The following is a 22,559-nucleotide window of genomic DNA, read 5'->3' as shown; positions in this document are numbered from 1 at the left end:
CAGCCCCAAAATTACATAACTTGTTCAAACTATTAGAGTTAACATTTGACTGAAGTCTGCCCATCTCTAAGCCCCTGATCTATCTTTCTTTCTCTCTTTCTTTCTTTCTTTCTTTCTCTCTTTCTTTCTTCCTTCCTTCCTTCCTTCCTTCCTTTTTCTTTCTTTCTTTCTTCCTTCCTTTCTCTCTTTCTTTCTCTTTCTCTCTCTCTCCCTTTCCTTCCTTCCTTCCTTCTTTCTTTCTTTCTTTCTTTCTTTCTTTCTTTCTTTCTTTCTTTCTTTCTTTCTTTCTTTCTTTCTTTCTTCTGGCTAGTCCTAGAGCTTGATCTCAGGGCCTGGGCACTGTCCTTGAACTTTCTCAAGGCTAGCACTCTACCATTTCGGCCACAGCTCCACTTCCAGCTTTTTCTGTGTATGTGGTACCAGGGTTACGTACACGCTAGGCAAGCACTCTATCACTAGACCACACTCCTGACACCTGGTCTTGTTTATTATGCTATGTAATATCTGCAGCTTTCTAGCCCGAGTCAAATGACCAGTGCTGAGGAGTATGAGGAGAAAGAGCAGCCAAAAGATACTTGGATGAGGTAGAACCTAATTTGGACTTGACTACTGAGGTGCTGATTGTGCTCCCTTTGGGATGTAATTCAGAAGAGGGGAAGATTTTCATCCAAATGTGACTTTGGAACCAAATTAAGTTCAGGGAAAGGCCAATCAATGTTTGCACAGTGGGATCAGTCATAAAATGATGGCCCTGGAAGAGACCTTAGAGATCATCTGCTCAAACCTTCTCTTTTTACAGGAAACTGCCATCCAAAGATATTGACTGATTTGATCAAGATTACACAGAATTGGTAGAGGAGAGTAGTCTGTTAGTCTAGCTTCTCTACTCTCATTTACTTCACTGCTGCCAGTCCTTGGATGCTGGGGAATCCTTTCCTTTGTCTAATGTTCTAACTTTGTTTATTGTATAGGTATATCGGGATTTGTGATCAAAATGGAATCAGCTCCGTTTAATAGACGACAATGGACTTCACTCTCATTGAGGGTAACATCTAGAGAGCTTTCTCTAGTCAACAAAAACAAGTCATCAGCTATTGCTGAAATATTCTCCAAGTAAGTGCTAATCCTGGACCAAAAGGACCATGTGTCTTAAGCACATACTTGTTAGGAAAACCAATGAAGAAAGCACATATAAAATGGTTTTATTGGGAATCACCTTGATTTTGTGTATATTACAGAGTACTAAGAAGGATGATAACAAAAGACATACAGCACATTTATGAGAAAGGAAGATGACAAAAATTTGAATTAAATGTAGGATATAGATAAATACCAATAGGAAGTCTGTGCAATCTACAATGTCATCTTTTCTTCAACAACAACAACAAAAATCCATCAGGCACTTGCTTTGTGGAAAATACTGTCTTCTCTTGGAGATCAGCTAATGTACAGTGAAGATGGGAACAAGACTGCAGCATTTAGTGCTGTAATTTTATGCCAAATTTTATGCAATTTTCTGAAGGAAAAAAAGAAAAGAAAGATATTTCAGAAAAGAAGGATGATGGGACAAGGAGTTTGACCTAGTGGTAGAGTCCTTGCCTAGAATGCATAAAGACCCAGGTTCAATTTCTTGGTACCACATACACAGAAAAAGACAGAAATGTTAAGGTGCTGTGGCTGAAGTAATAGAGCTCTAACCTTGAGAAAGCCCAAGGACAGTGTTCAAGACCTGTGTTCAAGTCCCAGGACTGGCAAAAAAAAAGAAAAAGGTAGAAAGTTGAGAGTTAATGAAGACTTAATCCCTGGCTTCAAGGAATTTAACAGTGTTGGTTGATTGCCCAACTTTCCTGATTTTATAAATAATACGCTATTCCGGCCTGTAGTGTGGCCTAGAGTGGTAGAGTGCTCGCCTAGCATGCATGAAGCCCTGGGTTTGATTCCTCACTACCATCCACACAGAAAAGCCAGAATTGGCTGGTGCTGTGGCTCAAGTGCTAGAGTGCCAGCTTTGAGAAAGCTCAATGTCAATGCCCAGGCCCTGAGTTCAAGCTCCAGGCCTGGCCAAAAAAAAAAAAAATTGCTGTTCCAGTTAGCTACTTTCTGGGATCCAAATTTAAAAAACAATAATAGATGGATAGATAAATATATAAAATCTTGCTGGGTTTAGTTCCACAAACCTGTAATCCTAGTACTCAGAAAGATTGCTAGTTTGAGGCCTGCCTGAGCTACATAAGACTGTAAAAAAAAAAAAAAAAAAAAAAAAAAAAAGCCAACAGTTGAAGGTATAGCTCAATCAATAGTAGAGTGTTTGCCTAACATATACAAGGTCTTGGATTTTATTCCCAGCATTACAAAAGATAAAAATAAAAATTTCAAAACTTAGAAATATAAAATAAGGTACCAAGACATGTGAAAGGGTATCAATGTATGTGAATTAATGCACCTTCTATCTGGCAAATATCATGTAACCCTTTTACTAATTACAATAAAAAAATGCAAAAAGAAAAAAAAGAAATATAAAATAATAGCAACATGTTTTTGGTTTTAAACTTTTCAATTTGGGCAGGGCTTGTCTCTCTGCTGTATGTAGCATGAGTGGCTCAAAGACTGGGGCCATTGTTATCTAAAAGCTTGTTCACTCACAAATCAGAGTTGATGCTGGCTGTCATCTGGGATCTCAGTGGAGGTCATGGTTTGAATACCTACACATGGCTACTTCATGTGACTGCTTGGCTTAGTGGCTGAGATCTAAAGGCAAGCATCCAGTAAAGAGGGAGGGACCAATGGAGCAAGGAGGCTAGAACTTGTATTGCCTGTTAATGACCTTATTCTGAGAAGTCATACACTATCACTTTGGCTACATTCTTTTCTTAGTAGTGAGCCAATCCAACTAGCTCATATTTCGGTGATGGGGGTGAGGAGGGATTCACTCCACCTTCAGATGAGAGCAATATCAATGATTTTGGACCCTTCCCCCTTCCTAGAGATCAAATCCAAGTCCTTGGGTGTTTTCTATCACTGAGCTTATGCCTTGAACATGTTTTTTTTTTTTAATATATTTTTATTGTAATTAATAAAAGGGTTACATGATATTTGCCAGATAGAAGGTGCATTAATTCACTTACATTGATACCCTTTCATATGTCTTGGTACCCATTACCCTCCCCCCAGCCCCCTTGAACATGTTTTTAAACCATCGTACGTGGACCCTGTAAAGATTCTAATTCTGTGTCTACAGAAGAGAACTGTACTTCTGGAGAACTTGTATTTTTAAAAAAAATGGTTATGATTTATTTAATGCTTTTTTTTTTTGCCAGTCCATGAGTATCCAGTTGATTTTTACCTTCAAGGAAGTTTAAGAATCAATAGTAGTGTGAGAGAAAAACAAATAAAGCAATTTGAATCAGGAAGGGATTAGAAGCTGAACACAAAGGGGACAGGAAAGCAAGCAATCTGACCTGACAGAAACAAAAGGGAGAAGGGACTGGTTCTGCTCATGCCAGATGGTAGGAGCCCTTAAATGCTATGCTAAGCTTAGGATTTCATTGGATAAACAGTGAATGCAGTTGAAGAATTTCATACTAGTAGACTGATATGATCAGGCTTGTATTTTAGAAAGATGCTTCTGGCAACAATGTGAAAGGTATATTGGCTAGGTGAGAGATTGATAGCATGAAGACAATTTATGAGGCTCTAATGGGAACCCAAGGGAAAGCTATTAGTGGGTAAGCAACAAAAATGGAAAGGTAGGGAAGTCATTGAGATATGATTAATGGGACATGGAACCCCCCTGCTCTGCAGAGAATCTCCACATTCCTACCCTTTTTACTCTTTGTAGCCCCACTTGTATTTCCCTAACTTGGCTTTCTCTTGACATGCATTGTGTAACTGTGAGTAGTGGCTACCTGTTCTTTTTCTACATGCTTTTCCTTCATGTGTTGTTTTACAGGATTTTTTAAAAAAATTTATTTTGGGGGCTGAGAGTTTGGCCTATTGGTAGAGTGCTTGCTTAGCATGCACAAAGACCTGGGTTTGATTCCTTAGTACTGCATACATAGAAAAAAGCCAGAAGTGGTGCTGAGGCTCAAGTGGTAGAGCTCTAGCCTTGAGAAAGTCCAAGGACAGTGCTCAGGCACTACTGCAACTACTTTGTTGCAGTAGTATTAGGGTTTGAACTCAGGGCCTCATATCTAATAGGCTGGTACTCTTACCACTCCTTCATACCTCTAGCTCTTTTTTTTTTTTTTTTTTTTTTTTGCTAGTGCTGGGACTTGAACTTGGCCTAGGCACTGTCTTTGGACAAGGCTAGCACTTTGCCACTTGAGCCACAGCACCACTTCTGGCTTTTTCTGTTTGTGGTACCAAGGAATCGAACCTAGAGCTTCATGAATGCTAGGCGAGCACTCTGCCTTTAGGCTTGCTCCCAGCCCAAGCTCTATTTTTTTTTAACTTGTTATTTTTAAGACAGGCTCTCACTTTTTTCCCATACACATGAGCCAAGACCTGCTTATTTTTAGGTTTTCAGTCACTGCTAAAATCACAAGTGTGTACTATGTCCAATTTCTCCATAGACACCGTCTTGCAGACTTTTTCTGCCTAGGCTAGCCTGGTACCACAATCCTCCCAATTTCAGCCTCCACATAGTTTGGAATGAGAGACTGGTCATTATACCCAACTAAGGGTTGAGAAGAGGTTTCAAAATCTTCTCTGTTCCAAGTATTCTTTAATGGCTATTCTTGAACTATTTTCAGCCTCCTAGTTATATAGAATTATAGATGTGAGCCACCACTACCCAGCCAATGCTTTGGGAATTTCTTTTAGTGCGTGTGTGTGTGTGTGTGTGTGTGTGTGTGTATCTATCTATCTGTCTGTCTGTCCTGGGGCTTGAACTCAGGACGTGGACACTACCCCTGAGCTGTTTTGTGCTTAATTAAGGCTAGCACTCTACCACTTGAGTCACAGTACCATATCCAGAGTTTTTGAGTTATTTATTTGGAAATAAGAGTCTCACGGACTATTCTGCCTTTGCTCACATTGAACCACATTTCTCAGATCTCAGCCACCTGAGTTGCTAAGATTACAGTTGTGATTGATTATAGGCATGGACCACCAGTGCCCAGCTTATTTCTGCTAACTTTGAGCTTTGACTTTTACCGGCTTCCTTCTCTACCCAGCATGGCCAGTCACTTCAATGAATTTTCACTTCTTATTTGTTTCAGAGCAATCTCTGTTCTACTGGTTATCCACTTTCTTTATTTTTACTTTTTTTTGGTACTGGCATTTGATTTCAGCACACTATCTCTTGAATCTTTTTTTTTTTTTTTTTTTTGCCAGTGTTGGGAACTCAACTCAGGGCCTGAGCAATGTCCTTGGGCTTTCCTCAAGGCTAGTGCTCTACCACTTGAGCCACAACACCACTTCCAGCTTTTCTATGTATGTAGTATGAAGTAATTGAACCCAGGTCTTTGTGCATGCTAGGCAAGCACTCTACCATTAGGCCAAACTTGCGGCCTTTAGCCTATATATTTTTGTACTGGGGCTGGCTTTTGATGGATCCATCCTGTGTAGCTGTACAGATATTACTTCTATGTAGCTGGAATTACAGGCTAGCCTGGAACCACAATCCTCCTGATCGCTGACTCACCAATAGCTAGGATTACAGGGGGGCCCTGTATGCCACCAAATCTGGCAAGTATCCACTTCTAAAATTAAACACAGGAAAAGAAAACATGAAGGTATAGGACAAGATAGATCCACCAGGACTTGCAGAGTTAATACATATTCCTGAGAGGAGCAACCATCAGGGTATTCAAATGAAGCTTGCCTTAACTGGGGAAGTATCTATATATAGCAAGTTGATTCAGGTTGCTGAAGTCTGTTTCTCAGGGTCGTATCTCTGAGGCCAGATGACCTTTCTCTCTTTGGGGCTGTTCTTTGCTCCTGGATGTTGAACTCAGAATCTGGCTGCCAGATGGCCCCTTCTGCACAGCCAGCAATGTGGAATCTCCCTGGCACATATATCTCTCTGACTGGACATATGCAAACTCTTACTACTTCTTCAGTGCCTTTTTCACCCATTGTTATCTACCTCTTGCTAGCCCATCCACTTCTTACAAACATTTGAGTCTTGAGTCAGGAGTGTGGCCTCATGGTAGAGGGATCACCTAGCATGCAGGAAGCCCTGAGTTCAATTCCTTGGTACCACATACACACAAAAATCTAAAAGTAGTGTTGTTATGGCTCAAATTGTAGAGTGCTAACCTTGGGAAATCCCAAGGACAATGCCCAGGCCCTGAGTTCAAGCCCCAGGACTGGCAAAAAAAAAAAATTTAGTTTTATAGTGTCATTGATAAGAGTTAGGGCATTGAGAATTGCTTTTCATCATATAGGCCTTTTGTTTTTCTCTTTTTTTCTTCTTCTTTTTTTTTTTTTGTCAGTCCTAGGCTTGAACTCAGGACCTGAGCACTGTCCTTAGGTTTTCTCTAGGCTAGAGCCCTACAACTTGAGCCACAGCCCCACTTCTGGCTTTTTTCTATGTATGTTGTACCGGATTATGGAACCCCGGTCTTCCTGCATGGTAAGCAAGCACTCTACCACTGGGTCAAATTCCTGGCCCCTAGAGGCCTTCTTAATCCTGCTGAAAGCACAAAGAATCTTTTGAATCATCTTATGACATAGATAATTAACTATATTTCTCCAGGAAAATTATAAAAGCCAATGATAGTGATGCAAAATTGTAAATCCTGAACTCAGTCTGAATCAATATAACAGGCTCTATGCTAGATTTTTTTTTTTCCATTCCTGGGCTCAAACCCTGGGCCTGGGCTCTGTCGCTGAGTTTCATTTGCCTAAGACTAGAACTCTACTACTTGAGCCACAGTGCCATTTCTTGATTTTTCTGAGTAGTTTATTAGATATAAAAGTCTCACAGACTTTCTTGCCTTGGCTGACAGTGAACTACAATCCTCAGATCTCAGCTTCCTGAGTAGCTAGGATTACAGGTACTAGCCACCAGCACTGGGCCTATGCTAGGTCTTAAATTTTGTTTGTTTGTTTAGGAATTGAGCCCAGGAAGATCTTGCATATGCTAAGTATAGATTCTACCACTGAGTTTACATCTCCAACTGCAAGATATTTAGCAGAATTATATAGTCTTGCTATTCCTAAATAAAAATATATTTCTAGGGGCCAGGAGTTTGGCCTAGTGGTAGAGTGCTTGCCTAGCATGCACAAAGACCCGGTTTCAATTCCTGAGTACCACATACATAGAAAAGTAGAAAAGCCAGAAGTGGTGCTGAGGTTCAAGTGAGGTTCAAGTAGAGCTGTGGTCTTGAAAAATCCCAAGGACAGTGCTCAGGCCCTGAGGTCAAGCCCAGGACTGGCCAAAAATAAAAAAATAAAAGGTATATTCCTAACAAAACATTATCTATGTTTGGTAATTAAGAAAACTGAAGTATAAAGAGAAAACTGCTAATTGGGCACTTACAGCTCATGCCTGTAATCCTAGTTACTCAGGAGGGTGAAATATGAGAACCACAGTTTATAGCCAGCCCAGGCAGAGAAGTCTTCGAGTCTCTTATTTCCAATTAACCACCAGAAAACTGGAAGTAGTGCTGTGGCTCAAAGTGGTAGAGCTCTACACTTGAGTGAAAGAGCTCAGGGACAGAGCCCAGGTTCTGATGACCATCACCACCTCCACCACCAACAAAATGAAACCTATCCACGTTAATATTGGCATTTATTTCTGCCTAATATTTTTCTGCTGATGTGTGCATATACATTTATACATGCATGCATGCACGCTTGCATGTGTGTGTGTGTGTGTGAGTGTGTGAGTGTGTGAGTATGAGTATGCTGGTCCTGTGGGCTTAACTCAGGGTCTCAGTGCTGTTCCTGAACACTTTTTGCTTAAGGCTAGCACACTACCATTGAGCACAGCTTTACCTCTGGCTTTTTAATGGTTAATTGAAGATCAGAGTCAAATAATCTTTTCTGCTTGGGCTAGCTTTGAATCATAAATGAACCTTAGATGTCAGCCTCCTAAGTAACTAGGATTACAGGCATAAGCCACCAATACCCAGTTTCTGCTGCTGCCTTTTATCTCAACATTGAACTAGTTCAAAGGTTGAATAGTGTTTTATTCAATGGGCTGGGGAGATGGTGGCAACATTCCAGAGGAACAGAAGGTAAAGACAAAATGGAATCAGGCAGTAGCACAGGAAAGATTAGAAAGTAACCCAGTTTCCTCTTCCAGGTTTTACCTTTTCAGGTTTCATGGAGATACATGGCTATATTACTTAAGCTTTTTTCAGGGTCACCAAAATTGAGAACTTTAGATTCTCAATGAAGGTTACAGGATTGTTTGCCACAAGATATATATACTGATTTCTATTTCTAACACATAATATATTGCTTTCTTTTATTTTGGGATACTTTATACTAGGGTTTGGAAGTAGTAAATCTTTTTTTTTTAATCTTTCACAGAATCATTTTTTTTTTATTGTAATTAGTAAAAGCGTTACATGATATTTGCCAGATAGAAAGTGCATTAATTCACATACATTGATACCCTTTCACATGTCTTGGTACCCATTTCCCTCCCCCGCCACACCCCCTAAGTAGTAAATCTTATAAAGCTTCATTAAGAGGCTGTAGAAGCCTTAGGTAGTTTTTTTTAATCAGAAATCTAAAAGTGGAGCCAGGCATGGTGGCTCACGCCTGTAACTCTACCTACTCAGGAGTCTGAGATCTGAGGAACAAGGTTCAAAGCCAGCCTGAGGGCTAAAGAATGTGAGACTAAAATAGCCTGAAGTGGCGCTGTGACTCAAGTGGTAGAGTCCTAGCCTTGAGAAAAAGAAGCTCAGTGTCCAGCCTTGAGTTCAGGCCCCAGGACACACACACACACACACACTCTCTCTCTCTCTCTCTCTCTCTCTCTCTCTCTCTCTCTCTCTCTCTCTCTCTCTCTCTCTCTCTCTCTCTCTTCTCACACACACACACTGTAAAATCTGCTAAATCTAGCATCTAGCCAGGATTATAGGTGTGAGCTACCAGCACTCAGCTTGCCTTTACCTTTTGTTAGCAACCTAGTGAACTTTTTTGCTTAGGCTATCCTTGACCTTTGAGCCTTCTGATTTCAGCTTCCTGAGAAGCTAGTATTACCGGTATGAGTCACTGGTTCTTGTCTAAACACTACTCTTTCGTATACTCAAATGTAATATGTATTAACAATCAGAAAGTAAAATGCAGCAGCATGTGGTGGCTCACTCTTGTAATCCTAGCTACTCAGGAGGCTGAGATCTGAGGATCAAGGTTCAAAGCCAGCCTGGGCACTAAAGAATCTAAGACTCTTATCTCCAATTAACCACTAGAAAATGGGAAGTGAGGCTGAGGTTCAACAAGTAGGGCTGTAGCCTTGAGCTGAAGAGCCCTATGATTCTACACACAAACACACACACACACACACACACACACACACACACACACACACACACGTGCTCTTGTATGATATATATTTGTTTCTTCTTCCTTTCTTTCTTTCTTTCTTTCTTTCTTTCTTTCTTTCTTTCTTTCTTTCTTTCTTTCTTTCTTTCTTTCTTTCTTTCTTGTGGGTCATGGGGCTTGAACTCTGGGCCTGGGCGCTATCTCTGAGCTCTTCAGCTCAAGGCTACAGCCCTATCCTTGACCCAAGCCCCACTTCCCATTTTCTAGAGGTTAATTCTCCAATTAAGAGTCTCAGGTCTGGGCTGGGAGTTTGGCCTAGTGGTAGAATGCCTGCCTAGCATGCACAAAGACCCGGGTTCGATTCCTCAGTACACATACATAGAAAAAAAGTCAGAAATGGTGCTGAGGCTCAGGTGATAGAGCTCTAGCTTTGAGAAAGCCCAAGAGCAGCACCCAGGCCCTAAGTTCAAGGCTCAGGACTGGCCGAAAAAAAAAAAAAAAAGAGTCTCAGGTCCTTTTGTGCCCAGTCTGGCTTTTTTTTTTTTTTCCATGCGTGTGGTACCAAGGAATTGAACCCAGGGCTTCATGCATACTAGACGAGCACTCTACCATTCCCAGACATATTCCCATCCCTGCTCTTTTTATATTTTTGACTTTATGTAAGATAGCATTTAAAAGATGATTCTAGGCTAAAAGTTTGAAATCGCTCATGTGGCTAACCTTCCTCCCACTCCTTTGACAAATAAGGAACTTGAGGCTTAGCAATTGTGACTGGAGGCAGAATTAATGAACTCAGCACATGATCCATTAACTAATACATCTCTCTCTCCCTCCTTCCCCCCCTCACTTTCCTCCGCTCCCTCCCCTCTCTCTCTCTTCCTTACCTCTCCCCTATCCCTCCTCTTCTCTCCCTCCCAGAGGGCCACCCCTATCACAGCCTCTGCTCTGCTTGATATAGCTTTACTTATTCTCAGTTCTAGGACAGCAGAGGGTTCATAGTATGCACCTTCTCTTTTGTGACTATTTTTTCTTCCTTAAGACAAATAAAAAAATATCTATAGTCACACTGGTTATTTTCCTCTTTTCGTTTCCTTCTTTCTTTTTTGTTGGTTGTAGAACTTGAACTCTGGGCCTGGACGCTGTCCCTGAGCTCTTCAGCTCAAGGCTACTGCCCTACTCCTTGAGCCACAGGGCCATTTCACATTTTCTGGTGGTTAATTGGAAATAAGAGTTTCCTGGAGTTTAGTGTCCTGATGGCTTTGAACCAAGATCCTCAAATCTCAGCCTCCTGAGTTGCTAGGATTACAGGTGTGAGCCACTGAACCCAGGTTCTTTTGCTTTTCTGTAGCACTTTTTTAATGGTAAAATTGTTATAGAAGAAAATACATTATTTAAACCTTAATAGTTTTCATTTTCCCTTTTGGCTCGATTCCCTTTTCTCTATTTGAAGGTTTACATGTAAAAGTCATAGCCCAGGAACTCTGTTTTCTTGTCTTAGAAAAAAAAATGTGATACATTTATTACTCCCCAGTTAATTTTAGTATCCTCCATCAGCTGCCTGCTTCACAGCTGTGCATTAATGAGCAGCTTCAAGATTAAATTCCATATGTGAATAAGACTGGAATTCAGAAAAATTTGGGAAAGGAAGAAGGATAAGATTTTCTTTCTTTCTTTCTTTCTTTTTTTTTTTGTGGGTCATGAGGCTTGAACTCTGGGCCTGGGCACTGTACCTGAGCTCTTCAACACAAGGCTACCGCCTACCCTGGAGCCAAGCCCCACTTCCAGTTTTCTAGTGGTTAATTGGAGATCAAAGTCTCAGGTCCTTTTGTGCCCAAGCTGGCTTTGAACCTTGATCCTCAGATCTCAGCCTTCTGAGTAGCTAGGTTACAGGAGTGAACCACAGCTCAGCTTAGGGATGAGATTTTTAATTATAGAAACCTTCTTCTCCCACCCCTCTCCTAGTATCTTGACAAGTAGCTCAAGCTAGACTCAAATGTGTAATCTCCTACTACAGTTTCCTGAGTACCTGGAGTATGTTTAAGTGTGTACTACCATGTTGGGCTTTAATTAGAAAAAATTCATTACAAGTGTGTTTTTTTCCCCTGAAATTGAGTCAAAATGACCCCTGTGTAAGCTGGGTATGGTGCCTTATGCCTGTAATCCTAGCAACTCAGGAGGCTGAGATCTGAGGATCAAGGTTCAAAGTCAACCATGGGCACAAAAAAAACCAGAGACTCTTATCTCCTATTAACCTCTAGAAAACAGGAAAGTGGGGCTGTGGCTCAAGGGCTAGGGCGGTAACCTTGAACTGAAGAGCTCAGGGACAACGCCCAGGCCCAGAGCTCAAAGCCCCACCACACACACACACACACAATGACCCCTTTCTATGTGGTACTAAGGAATTGAATCCAGAGTTTCATGCATGCAAGGTGAGCAGGCTACTACTAGGCCCCATGGCATTATTTATTTATTTATTTATTTATTTATTTTGCCAGTCCTGGGGTTTAATTTCAGGGCCTGAGCACTGTCCTTGGATTTTTCTCAAGGCTAGAACTCTACCACTTGAGCCTCAGCACCACTTCTGGCTTTTTCTAAGTATGTGGTACCAAGGAATCAAACCCAGGTCTTTATGCATGCTAGGCAAGCACTCTACCACTAGGCCAAACTCCTGGCCCCAATTTTTTAATATGATAATTTATTAAGTAACTGGCATATTATATGAGAATGATACTAATACATTTGAGAAAAGCCTGAATCTTGAATCCTGGTAAACACTAAACTCAAAAGTACTGAAACCTCACTAGTGAGGCCCAGGGCATATGTTTATCTATAGTCCCAGCTTCTCAGGCTGCTCAGTGGTAAGAGTGCTTGCGTAGGACATATATCTAGTTTGATCCCCCACATAGGAGTATAGAGTCTCTTCACTACTGAAAGTATAAAATAGAAAAGTAGGGCTGAGAGTTCGGCCTAGTGGTAGAGTGTGCCTACCGTGCACTAAGACCTGGGTTCCATTCCTTGGTACCACATGCATTGAAAAAGCCAGAAATGCTGATGTGGCTCAATTGGTAAGGTTCTATCCTTGAGAAAACCCAAGAAAGGAAGAAAGGAAGGAAGGAAGGAAGGAAGGAAGAAAGAAAGAAAGAAAGAAAGAAAGAAAGGAAGGAAGGAAGGAAGGAAGAAAGAGAGGAAGGAAGGAAGGAAGGAAGGAAGGAAGGAAGGAAGGAAGGAGAAAGAGAAAGAGAGAAAGAGAGAAAGACAGAAAGAAAGAAAGAAAGAAAGAAAGAAAGAAAGAAAGAAAGAAAGAAAGAAAGAAAGGAAGGAAGGAAGGAAAGAGAAAGAAGGAAAGAAAGAAAGAAAGAAAGAGAAAGAAAGAAAGAGAAAAAAAGAAAAGAAAAAAATACCAAGTAGCTAACTAGAAAGGAACAATGGTGTAGAGTCCTTTCCCCTGGATGTCTATTGTTTAACAATTACCATATTACCAATGAAGGGATGTGTTATTGGAGTGATAGTTTCAAACCAGGAGTCAAGACAACCATTGGTTTTTACCTGGTCTTCCACATGCTTTATTACTAAAAATGCAGCACTCAAGGGCACTTGTGGCTCATATATATAATTCTAGACACTCAGAAGGCTGAGACTTGGAGGATTACAGTTCAAAGCCAGCTTAGGTAGAAAAGATTGTATGTCCCAAATAACTAGCAAAATGGTAGACTAGAGTCAGGCTGAGCTAAACTGGCAGAGTGCCAGCCATTAGCAAGTAAACTGAGTGAGAGTAAAAGGATCTGAGTTTGAGCTCTAGTACCATACTAGCACATATATAAATAAATTCATAAATGTCTCAAAAGGCCTGTGCTTGTGACTGATGAAGCAACACTAGAAAGGGAAGAGGGCTGGGCTTGAGGAGAAGCCCCACGTGTTGTCACCAGCTAGTTAATAATCTTGGACCAGCACAGACAGAACAGTTTGTGAAATCTCATCTCCAATTAGCCAGTAAAGTGCTGAACTAGAAGCATGGCTCAAGAGATAAAGTGCCAGATGAGAACAAAAAGGCTGAATAAGAGAATGAGATCCAAAGCCAGGCACAGTGGCTCATGTCTGTAACCCTAGCTACTCAGGAGGCTGAGATCTGAGGATCTTGGTTCAAAGCCAGCCGGGGCACTAAAATCTGTGAGACCTTATCTCCCATTAACTACCAGGAAACCGGAAGTGGCGCTGTGGCTCAAGGGGTAGGGGGGTAACATTGAGCTAAAGAGCTCAGGGACAGTGCCCAGGCCCAGAGTTCAAGCCCCAGAACCAATGAAAGACAGAGAGACAGAGTAAAGGGGAAGTGATTTATTTTGAAGCACATCTATATCTCAGCACTGAGACTGGAGGATGATGCATGCTAGGCTAGCCTGGGCAGTCTAGAGCTGGGACCCAGTCTCAGAAAAATAAAAGAAAGAGAAAAATTTTCTCTTTCAAGATCTATGTTTCTGTTAGGAGAATAAAGGGAATTTCTGAGCTTATTTACTCAACTAACTATAATGTAAATACATTCATTGGAGAACAAGCAACTAACTATAAACCTATATGCTGGTTGGCTCTGGCTTTCATATGTGGTATTATTGCTGTAATATACTGCAAATGATCATTCAATGGGTATAGAAACAGAAGTTCAAGGCCCATCCTAAGTTCCTGTTAAGCTACAGTCCACTATGTTTTACAATTCCCTTTGAGGCAATTTCTAGACAGACATATTAGTATAAGTGAGGGGAAAATCTGTTTATAAGGACATTCATCAAAATACTATTTGAATTGTTAATAATCTAGAAACAAGCTGAGAGCGGTGGCTCACACCTGTAATCCTTACTACTCAGGATGCCGAGATCTGACGATCGCCGTTCAAAGCCAGTCTAGGCACTGACTTTAGTCAGTGAGACTCTTATCTCCAATTAACCACTAGAAAATCAGAAGTGATGCTGTGGCTCAGGGGGTAGGTGAAGAACTCAGGGACAATGCCCAGGCCCAGTGTCAAGCCCTACGCCCAGTAAAAAATATAAATAAATGTAGAAATAGTCCAAATACCCATTAAAGAAAAGTATTTGAATTATGTTTATCATGGGAAAGGATTGCCAAGATTGCCAGAGACGTTTGTGTTGCTAAGTGGAGGAGATTTTCTTGCCCTTTATTTTATGACATCTTGCCCTTTCTTCCTTTCCGAATGATTTTTTGCTTGGCTTCTCTGGCAGTCTCCAATTTTCCTCCTACATCTCTGCTCCTTATCATTATCTTTTCTTCTTCTTCCAGTGCTAAATGTCTCCAGTATCCATGACTGAGTTTTTTGTATATTCTTATACTATATACATATTCTTTTGTAGGTATCATCTACTGTTGTGATGCTTTCATGCACTATGTGAACAGAAAAGTCCTAAATATAGGTGACTTGCTCTGACCTAACTTCTGAGTTATAGATGATAATACCCAATTTCTGCCACTACCAAAATGGTGTCTTATTTAACATAACTAGCACTGAACTCTTGATCTTTTCAATCGCCAAATATGTTTCTCATTCAGAATTCAAGACAGTAAACAATATTTACATTTGACTTAATTACTGAAAGCTCAGGAATTATTCACTTCTCCCTTCTTTTATCCCCTCTCTTTACCAACCTCTAAAACTACATTCCTAATCTATTCACTTTTCCTTATCTCTAGTACACTATAGAAGCCAAACCAGCATTATCTCATTAATTCTATTCCCATTTTTATTTTTTATTCATTTTTTTTGTCAGTCATAGGGCTTGATCCACTTCCATTTTTAGTCCCTACCAGTTAGTTCTCCACTTATCAGAGCATTCTTCACTCCTCCCCACTCCTCACCAGTCCTGGAGCTTGAACTCAGGGCTTGGGCATTGTCTTTAGATACTTTTTCCTACCACTTGAGCCACAGCTCCACTTCTGGTTTTTCTGGTGATTAATTGAAGATAAGAGTCTCATGGACATTCTTAGAGCTCAGGTTAGCTTTGGACCGCAATTCTCAGATTTCAGCCTGCTGAGTAGCTAAGGTTACAGGTGTAAGCCACTGTGCCAGGCTTCCAAAGCATTTTTAAGTGACATGTGATGCTATTTAATTTTCCCAGTAGCCCTGATAATTATGAAGCTATTCAAAGGAAACTGAGGAAAGATCTACTGACTGCCTAGAAATCATTTGTTAAGTGACAAAACTGGGGCTTAGACCTGACTTTCTGCTGTGTTGTTTCCAAGCATTTGACCTCATTCACGTGGCTCATTCTCTAGTATGTGAACAAGGGCCTAGAGTGGCCCCAAGAAGTGAGATCTGCTCTGATTCTCTGCTGCTTCTGATAATGTCCATTGAAGACAAAAGCTGGTAGAAGTAAAATAGTCAGAAGTGGTTTTCTGAAAGATTGTAAGATTAGGGCTGGGAGTTTGGCCTAGTGGTAGAGTGTTTGCCTAGTATGCAACAAGACGTAGGTTCGATTTCTCAGTACCACATACATAGACAAAAAAAAAAAAAAGCTGTAAGTGGTGCTGAGGCTCAAGTAGTAGAGCTCTAGCCTTGAGACAATCTAAGGACAGTGCTCAGGCCTTGAGCTCAAGCCCAGGACTGGCAAAAATAAAAATAAAAAAAAAGATTGTAAGACTAAAAATAAAATTATATTGAAAATATGTTCTTTCTCTCTTTTCTGAAGGTACCAGAAAGCAGCTGAGGAGGCAAATATGGAAAAGAAGAGAAATGTAAGTACTCTGAAGCCCCAGGACATGTGCGCCCACACTCAAGTTTGTGTATGTGTGTGTGTGTGGCAAAGCAACCTACAGCTATGTGGTATCCAGGCTCAGTGTCAGCTGTGCTGGATGTTTAGCCAGCCAGTGTGATTTGTAAGCCATTTGCCCTGGGGAAGTTGGCTCGGATTCAAAGAATCTTACTTCTTAACTGAGATTCTCCTTGAGCCTCTTCTTTTCTTTCCTGTACTGTGTGAAGGATGTAAGGCCAAGTGGTTTCCCTGAAGTTAGGAAAGTGGCTTGCTACTTCTACCCAAATGAAAACAAAGTTTTCTAGGCTGTCATCCTTTTACCCAAATCAAACAACCAGAATGTCTGTATCTCTGCATTTAAAGGGTGGTAGCTCTGCAGTTGCTGACATCCTCTGGAAGTTATAGCAAACTTCTTGACCCAGTCTTGTAAGCCAATTTCCTAACTGCAAGGCCCATCAAAGACAAAAACCTCCAGAATAAGTTCCCTACCAGTGCCCAGCACCCATTCTCTCTTCTCCCTGCTTGCTCATTTCCAGGTGGACAGGATAAAATATATCTTTTGAAATCTTACTTGATTTTTATTGTTGTTGTTGTTGTTAAGAGAGGGTATCAGTAAGTAGCTCAACTTAATTGAAACTTGGTTCTGTGCTAGACAAGCATTATACTACTGAGCTATATCCCCAGCACTTTTCTTTTTCTTTCTTTTCTCTTTTTCGTTTTTCTTTTGGTGAGTCATGGGGCTTGAACTCTGGGCCTGGGTGTTGTCCCTGAACTTAAGCTTGTCCTTGGGGTTTCTCAAGGGTAGAGCTATGCTACTTGAGCTACAACACCACTTCCAGCTTCTTCTATGTATGTGGTACCACGGAATCTAACCTGGGTCTTCATGCATACTAGCCAAGCCCTCCACCACTAGGCCAAATTCCCGGCCCCAGAAATGTGTGGCTTCTTTTTCCTCATATTAAATTAGGCCATGCAAGGTGGTACCTACCTATAATCTCACTGCTGGGTACTGAAGCAGGAGGACCACAAGTTCAAGGTCAGCCTGGAAGACATAGATAGTTTAAGGCTAGCCTGAGCTACAGATTGAAAACCCCAGTTTAAAAAAAAGAAAAAGAAAAAGAAAAAGAATTTGCTGGGCACAGTGGCTCCTAGCTACTCAGAAGGCTGAGATCTGAGGATTACCATTCAAAGCCAGCTGAGGTACTAGAAAAGGGTAAGTGAGGCTTGGCTCAAGGGTAGGGCTGTAGCATTGAGTTAAAGAGCTCTGGGACAATACTCAGGCCCAGGGGTAGGGTGGTAGCCTTGAACTGAGTGGCCAGGCCCTGAGTTCAAGCCCTGGGATTGGCAAAAACAAAAACAAAAACAAAAGCCATACATTTGGACAGTAATTGTTTAATTGTTATTTATTAGACTATGGCACACAGGTTGAGTTTATTTCATGTAGTATGTCCTTTGTAGAAACCACAAATTACATAAATTAATGCATTTTCTACTAAAAACTACATAGCCACAACAAGGAGAATCACTGTTTCTTTTGTTGTTGTTGTTGCTGCTGTTGTTTATTGTTGCCAGTCCTGGAATTTGAACTCAGGACCTAAGCATTGTCCTTGGGCTTTCTCAAGGCCTAATGCTCTTATCACTTGAGACACAGCATCATTTTCGGCTTTTTCTAAGTATGTGGTACCAAGGAATTGAACCTGGGTCTTTCATGCATGCTAGGCAAGCACTCTACCACTAGGCCAAACCCCCGGCTTTCAGTGTTTCCTTCCTTCCTTTCCCTTCCTTCCTTCCTTCCTTCCTTCCTTCCTTCCTTCCTTCCTTCCTTTTTCTGGTCCAGTGTTGCTCCTCTCCTCTCCGGGGCAGCAACACCGGAATGGGGAGGGACACACAGGGCCAGCCTGTAGTCCCCCGGGAGCCGAGCGAGATGGTAAGTGTCGAAGACCCAGCCCTCCCCCAATCACCGGGGAAGAAAAAACCACGCTGAGTCAGAAGCAGTGTTAACCATGAAAGCGCATCAGATCTCTCTGCCGATCTCTGCTGATCTCTCGTTCTCTCTGATGCTCTCCTCCTTTATTGCGTCAGACAATTAGTTATATACTGTTAGGGTAGGAGAAGGTGGGCACTGGGAAGCTAGCCAATAGGAAGAGGGCCTCTGTGCTACCACTAAGGGTCTGGGTGGGGCTTTCAGGTAGTGGGCAGGACAGGTGCAGGAAAGTGCGCGAGACTTGAGCTGCTGCGAGACCCGCGAAACTGCGGGGGGTTCAATCGAGTCACGTACACAGAGATGCCTTAGGAGAGGTATGCAAAGGACCGAATGCCTAGACAAAGCCCTTTAATTGCAGCTGAGCCAGAATCAGACTTCAGGGATGGAGGCTAGGCCCCAACAGTCCAGAGGCTTAAACTCACAGCACTGTCCCTGAGTTTTTTTTGTTAAAGGCTAGTGCTATATTTCTTTGAGCCCCAATGCCACTTCTATTTTTCTGTTGATTAACTGGAGATGAGTCTCATAGACTTTCCTGCTCAGGCTTTTTTGACCCCTGATCTTTAGATCTCAGCCACATAAGTAGTATCTAGGATTACAGGCATGAGCCATCAGTGCCCAGCTACCTAATCTATTTAAATGAATGTATAATATCCTTGTGTTGCTTTGTTCTAAGAAGGCAATACTAAGTCTTTGGCTTACGTTCCTTGTAATTTAAAAATAGATCTCCTCTGGTGCAATATAAGAAAAAAAATTCTACCATTATTTCACTCTGCTGGTTTCTTCTGTCTGTCTGTCTCCAGCCTGGTTTCCCCCCCTCCCCCCCACACTTCCTCTTCTTTACTTTTATTTATTCATTTGGAGAGCTTTCTCAAAAGTGCTTGGTACATATCCATCAAGCACTGTTTGAGGCACTATTTTATCTCCCTCACAGCATTTACATTCTAATGGGAGACACAGATGACAAAGAAATTCTGTCAGGTAGTGACTAGTGCTGTGAAATAGCATAAAGCAGAGTTTAGGTGCAGTCCTCTGAGGAGGTGACATTTGGATAGAGATCTGAGGATGTGAGCCAAGGAGAGGAAAGATTTAGACAGAAGGAATGGCATGGTCAAATGCCCAAAGAGAAAAACAGTATTTGTATATTTGAGGACTAAGAGCAGAAAAGTCATATAGGGTCACTGGGAAGATCTGAAGAGAAGGAGACCATAACTCTGAAGAAAAGGAGGCTTGGGGGATGGAGTTTGTGTGCAATGACTGATGTTAGCTGAATTAAATTATAGGAACTATGACAATTGTAATGGTTAGGGAAGAGATGGCAGTGGATTAGATTGGAGTGGTAGCAGCATTGATCGGAATTTGTATTGATGGTAGGGAGAAAGAACAATCAAGAATAGCAACAATGTGTTTGGCCTAAATTAAATTAAAATGTTATTAACTGAGATGATGGGGAAGACTACAGATAAAGCTGAGGTAGAGTGAGGGAAATAGAAGCTCAGCTTTGGACATATTAAATATGAAGGACTTTATTAAGACATCTAAGTGATGTAAATGACAATTAGAACTTAGATGTACAAATCTGACACTAGAAGAGATCCAGACTAGAGATACTGGGTTTATATCTAAGTATCAGTGGTAATTAAATGAGAGACATGAGGCAACCAAGCTAGTTAGTGAAGAGTACGGAGGTCAGAGATGCTGGCCGGGGTCTCATGCTGTTTTATTTTGTTTGTTTGCTTTATAATTTTTTTGTGTGGGTCATGGGGCTTGAACTCCGCCTGGGCACTGTCCCTGAGCTCTTCAGCTCAAGGCTACCACCCTACCCTAGAGCCACAGCCCCACTTCTTGTTTTCTAGAGGTTAATTGGAGATAAGAGTTTTAGGTCCTTTTGTGCCACGCTGGCTTTGAACCTTGATCCTCAGATCTCAGCCTCCTGAGTAGCTAAGAGACACCACACCAAGCTGCTTTTAGGTTTTTTTTAGTGCTGTTATAATGGTGGGGTTCTTAATGTTGTGGTTACTTAATCAGGTAAAGAGTACATTGTTTTTTTTTTTTCTTTTTGTTTTTTTTTTTTTTTTTTTTTTTTTGCCAGTCCTGGGCTTGAGCTCAGGGCCTGAGCACTGTCCTTGGGTTTTTTCTCAAGACTAGAGCTCTACCACTTGAGCCCCAGCACCGGAAGTGGTGCTGTGGCTCAGGGTTCAAAGCCAGCCTGGGCACTAAGGTCCATGAGACTCTTATCTCTAATTAACCACCAGAAAACCGGAAGTGGTGCTGTGGCTCAAGAGGTAGGGCAATAGCCTTGAACTGAAGAGCTCAGGGAAAACACCCAGGCTCAGAGTTCTAGTCCTACTATCCACAAAAAAAAAAAAAAGAAAGAAAGAAAGAAAAGAAAAGAAAAAGAAGCTGATTAAAACAAGCAGTAGAGAGCAGGACACTGGTAGCTCATGCCTATAATCTGAGCTACTCAAGAAACTGAGATCTTAAAATCTCAGTTCAAAGCCAGCCCAAGCAGGAAAGTCTGTGAGACTCTTATCTCCGATTAAGCACCAAAAGCTGAATGTGGAGCTGTGGCTCAAGTGATAGAGTGCCAGACTTGAATGAAAAGTCTAGTTCAAGCCCAATAATGGCACAAAAAAAAAACCAAAAAACAAAAACAGTAGAATATGAGGAAGACAAGAAAGTTTTTCTAGATGACTTAACAGGGTGTAACAGAGAAGCTGGGTGTTGACCATCAGATTTGGCAACAGGAAGGTAGGTCACTGGTCATCTTGTACTGTTTGGAAGTGGGATAAAGGCCAGTTGGACTAAGTTGAAGGCAGAGAGGCATCACATTTTTGCCTAGAATCTGGTTGCTATCTCTTACCCATGACTCCTGCAGAGCTGAGACACAGACATGAACCACCATGTCTAGCTTGTTGATTCAGATGGGTCTCCTAACCTTTTTGCCTGAGCTACTCTCAAACTTTGATCTTCGGATGAGTAGTTGGGATTATAGACATGTATTACAATGTTGGGCCTTGAAGAAGGAAATATTAAAAAAACAGCAGCAACAAAAAACACCCAAAACAACAACAAAAAGAGTTATCAGTAATGGAAAATGTGGCAGTGGTAAGAGCAAACAAAACAGAAGTGCCTCTTAATATTTGGGGGTTGAGGTAAGTAGATGTGAATGGTAATTAAAGAAGAAACAAGAAACATAGGAAAACATGTTTGGTCTCACTGACAATCAGAGAAACATAATAAAAGTAACAATGAGATATAAGTTAAAATGTGAATAGTTGGCAAAGAATTTTGAACAATACATATATTCATCAGTGGGAGAAATGGCAAGTCAGTGTATATATACAACATAAGAAAGGAAGGAAAAGAAACTGTAACCTAGATACCTGACATGAGAGATGACTAAGCACTAGGGAGGTTTCTTATGGTTGATCACCACGGTGACAAGTGGCTGGAGGAACAATCAGGGCCATTTATTTAATAATTGCTGTCGCCTTTGGGCTTGGGAATTTGGCCTAGTGGTAGAGTGCTTGCCTAGCATGCACAAAGACCCAGGTTCCATTCCTCTGTACCACATACATAGAAAGAGCTGGAAGTGGTGCTGTGGCGCAAGTGGCATTAAGCCCAAGGACAGTGTTCAGGCCCTGAGTTTAAGCCCCAAGACTGGAAAGATGATAATAATAACAATAATAATAATAATAATAATTGTAACCACTTGCTAAATGCCTACTTAAGTCAAATATTATATGACATTTGCTAATACAGTCTGCAATAATTTTGTGTAGTAGTTTCAGAAACTAAGAAACTTGCATAAGGTCATTTGTTTGGCAAGAGGTACATTATGTGCAAGTAATGGTTCAATTATAGATAATACAAAGAAAGAAAAGTATTTGATCTGTAACTCATTATCCAATGATAAACCCAGACCTCTCAGGCTAATATTCTTGACATTGTATTGACTTTAGCTATTGTTCTTATTGTATAACTTTTCTTTCTTCCTCTTATTGCTTGCATTGGGTCCTAAAGACTTGGATGGCTACTATGGCCTGGGCAGCACTCCGGGAAGTGATTTAAGCATGAGGTGCCTTTAATATTGTCAGACCACACTGCCCACCCCTTTCTCTTCTTGTCTCCATCCGGACTCTACAGTCTTGAACTTGTATCTTTAGAAGATCATTTTAATAAAAGCATATTTAATCTTCTTGAAAAGAAACAAAAAAATCTTCCTAAAGGGATGTCCTCCTCCCAGGTCTAGTTCAGGACACTGCCAATACTGTACTACCCAAATCCTCTTCCTGCGTATCACAAGTAGAGATGACTGGACTATACTCAGGCTGCTTATAGTAACATCAAATTTATTTCATAGTCTGTGAAAGCTTTTT

At 41.2% G+C, this 22,559-nt stretch overlaps 1 protein-coding gene across 3 annotated transcripts in view; it reads left to right on the top strand.

Annotated features, from left to right (window-relative positions):
• Nucleotides 1-22,559, top strand: part of Lima1 (LIM domain and actin binding 1) — a 106,940-nt gene that overhangs the window by 33,803 nt on the left and 50,578 nt on the right. For 2 of the 3 annotated variants that reach the window (XM_090325619.1, XM_090325614.1), the window contains exons 2-3: nucleotides 972-1,113; nucleotides 16,134-16,179. In XM_090325619.1, coding sequence (XP_090181745.1) covers nucleotides 995-1,113; nucleotides 16,134-16,179 — 165 coding nt within the window. In that variant the 5' untranslated portion in view covers nucleotides 972-994. Of the gene's footprint in view, nucleotides 1-971; nucleotides 1,114-16,133; nucleotides 16,180-18,441; nucleotides 18,495-22,559 lie in introns of those variants that run through there. The other variant, XM_090325635.1, reaches the window with a different exon arrangement.

This window comes from Megascapheus bottae, chromosome 2 (genome assembly GCF_031878675.1).
Source record: "Megascapheus bottae isolate mThoBot1 chromosome 2, mThoBot2.hap1, whole genome shotgun sequence".
NCBI classification, from domain to species: domain Eukaryota; kingdom Metazoa; phylum Chordata; class Mammalia; order Rodentia; family Geomyidae; genus Megascapheus; species Megascapheus bottae.
The sequence above is the reverse complement of the archived record's forward strand: the minus strand, read 5'-3'. Positions and strand labels throughout refer to the sequence as shown.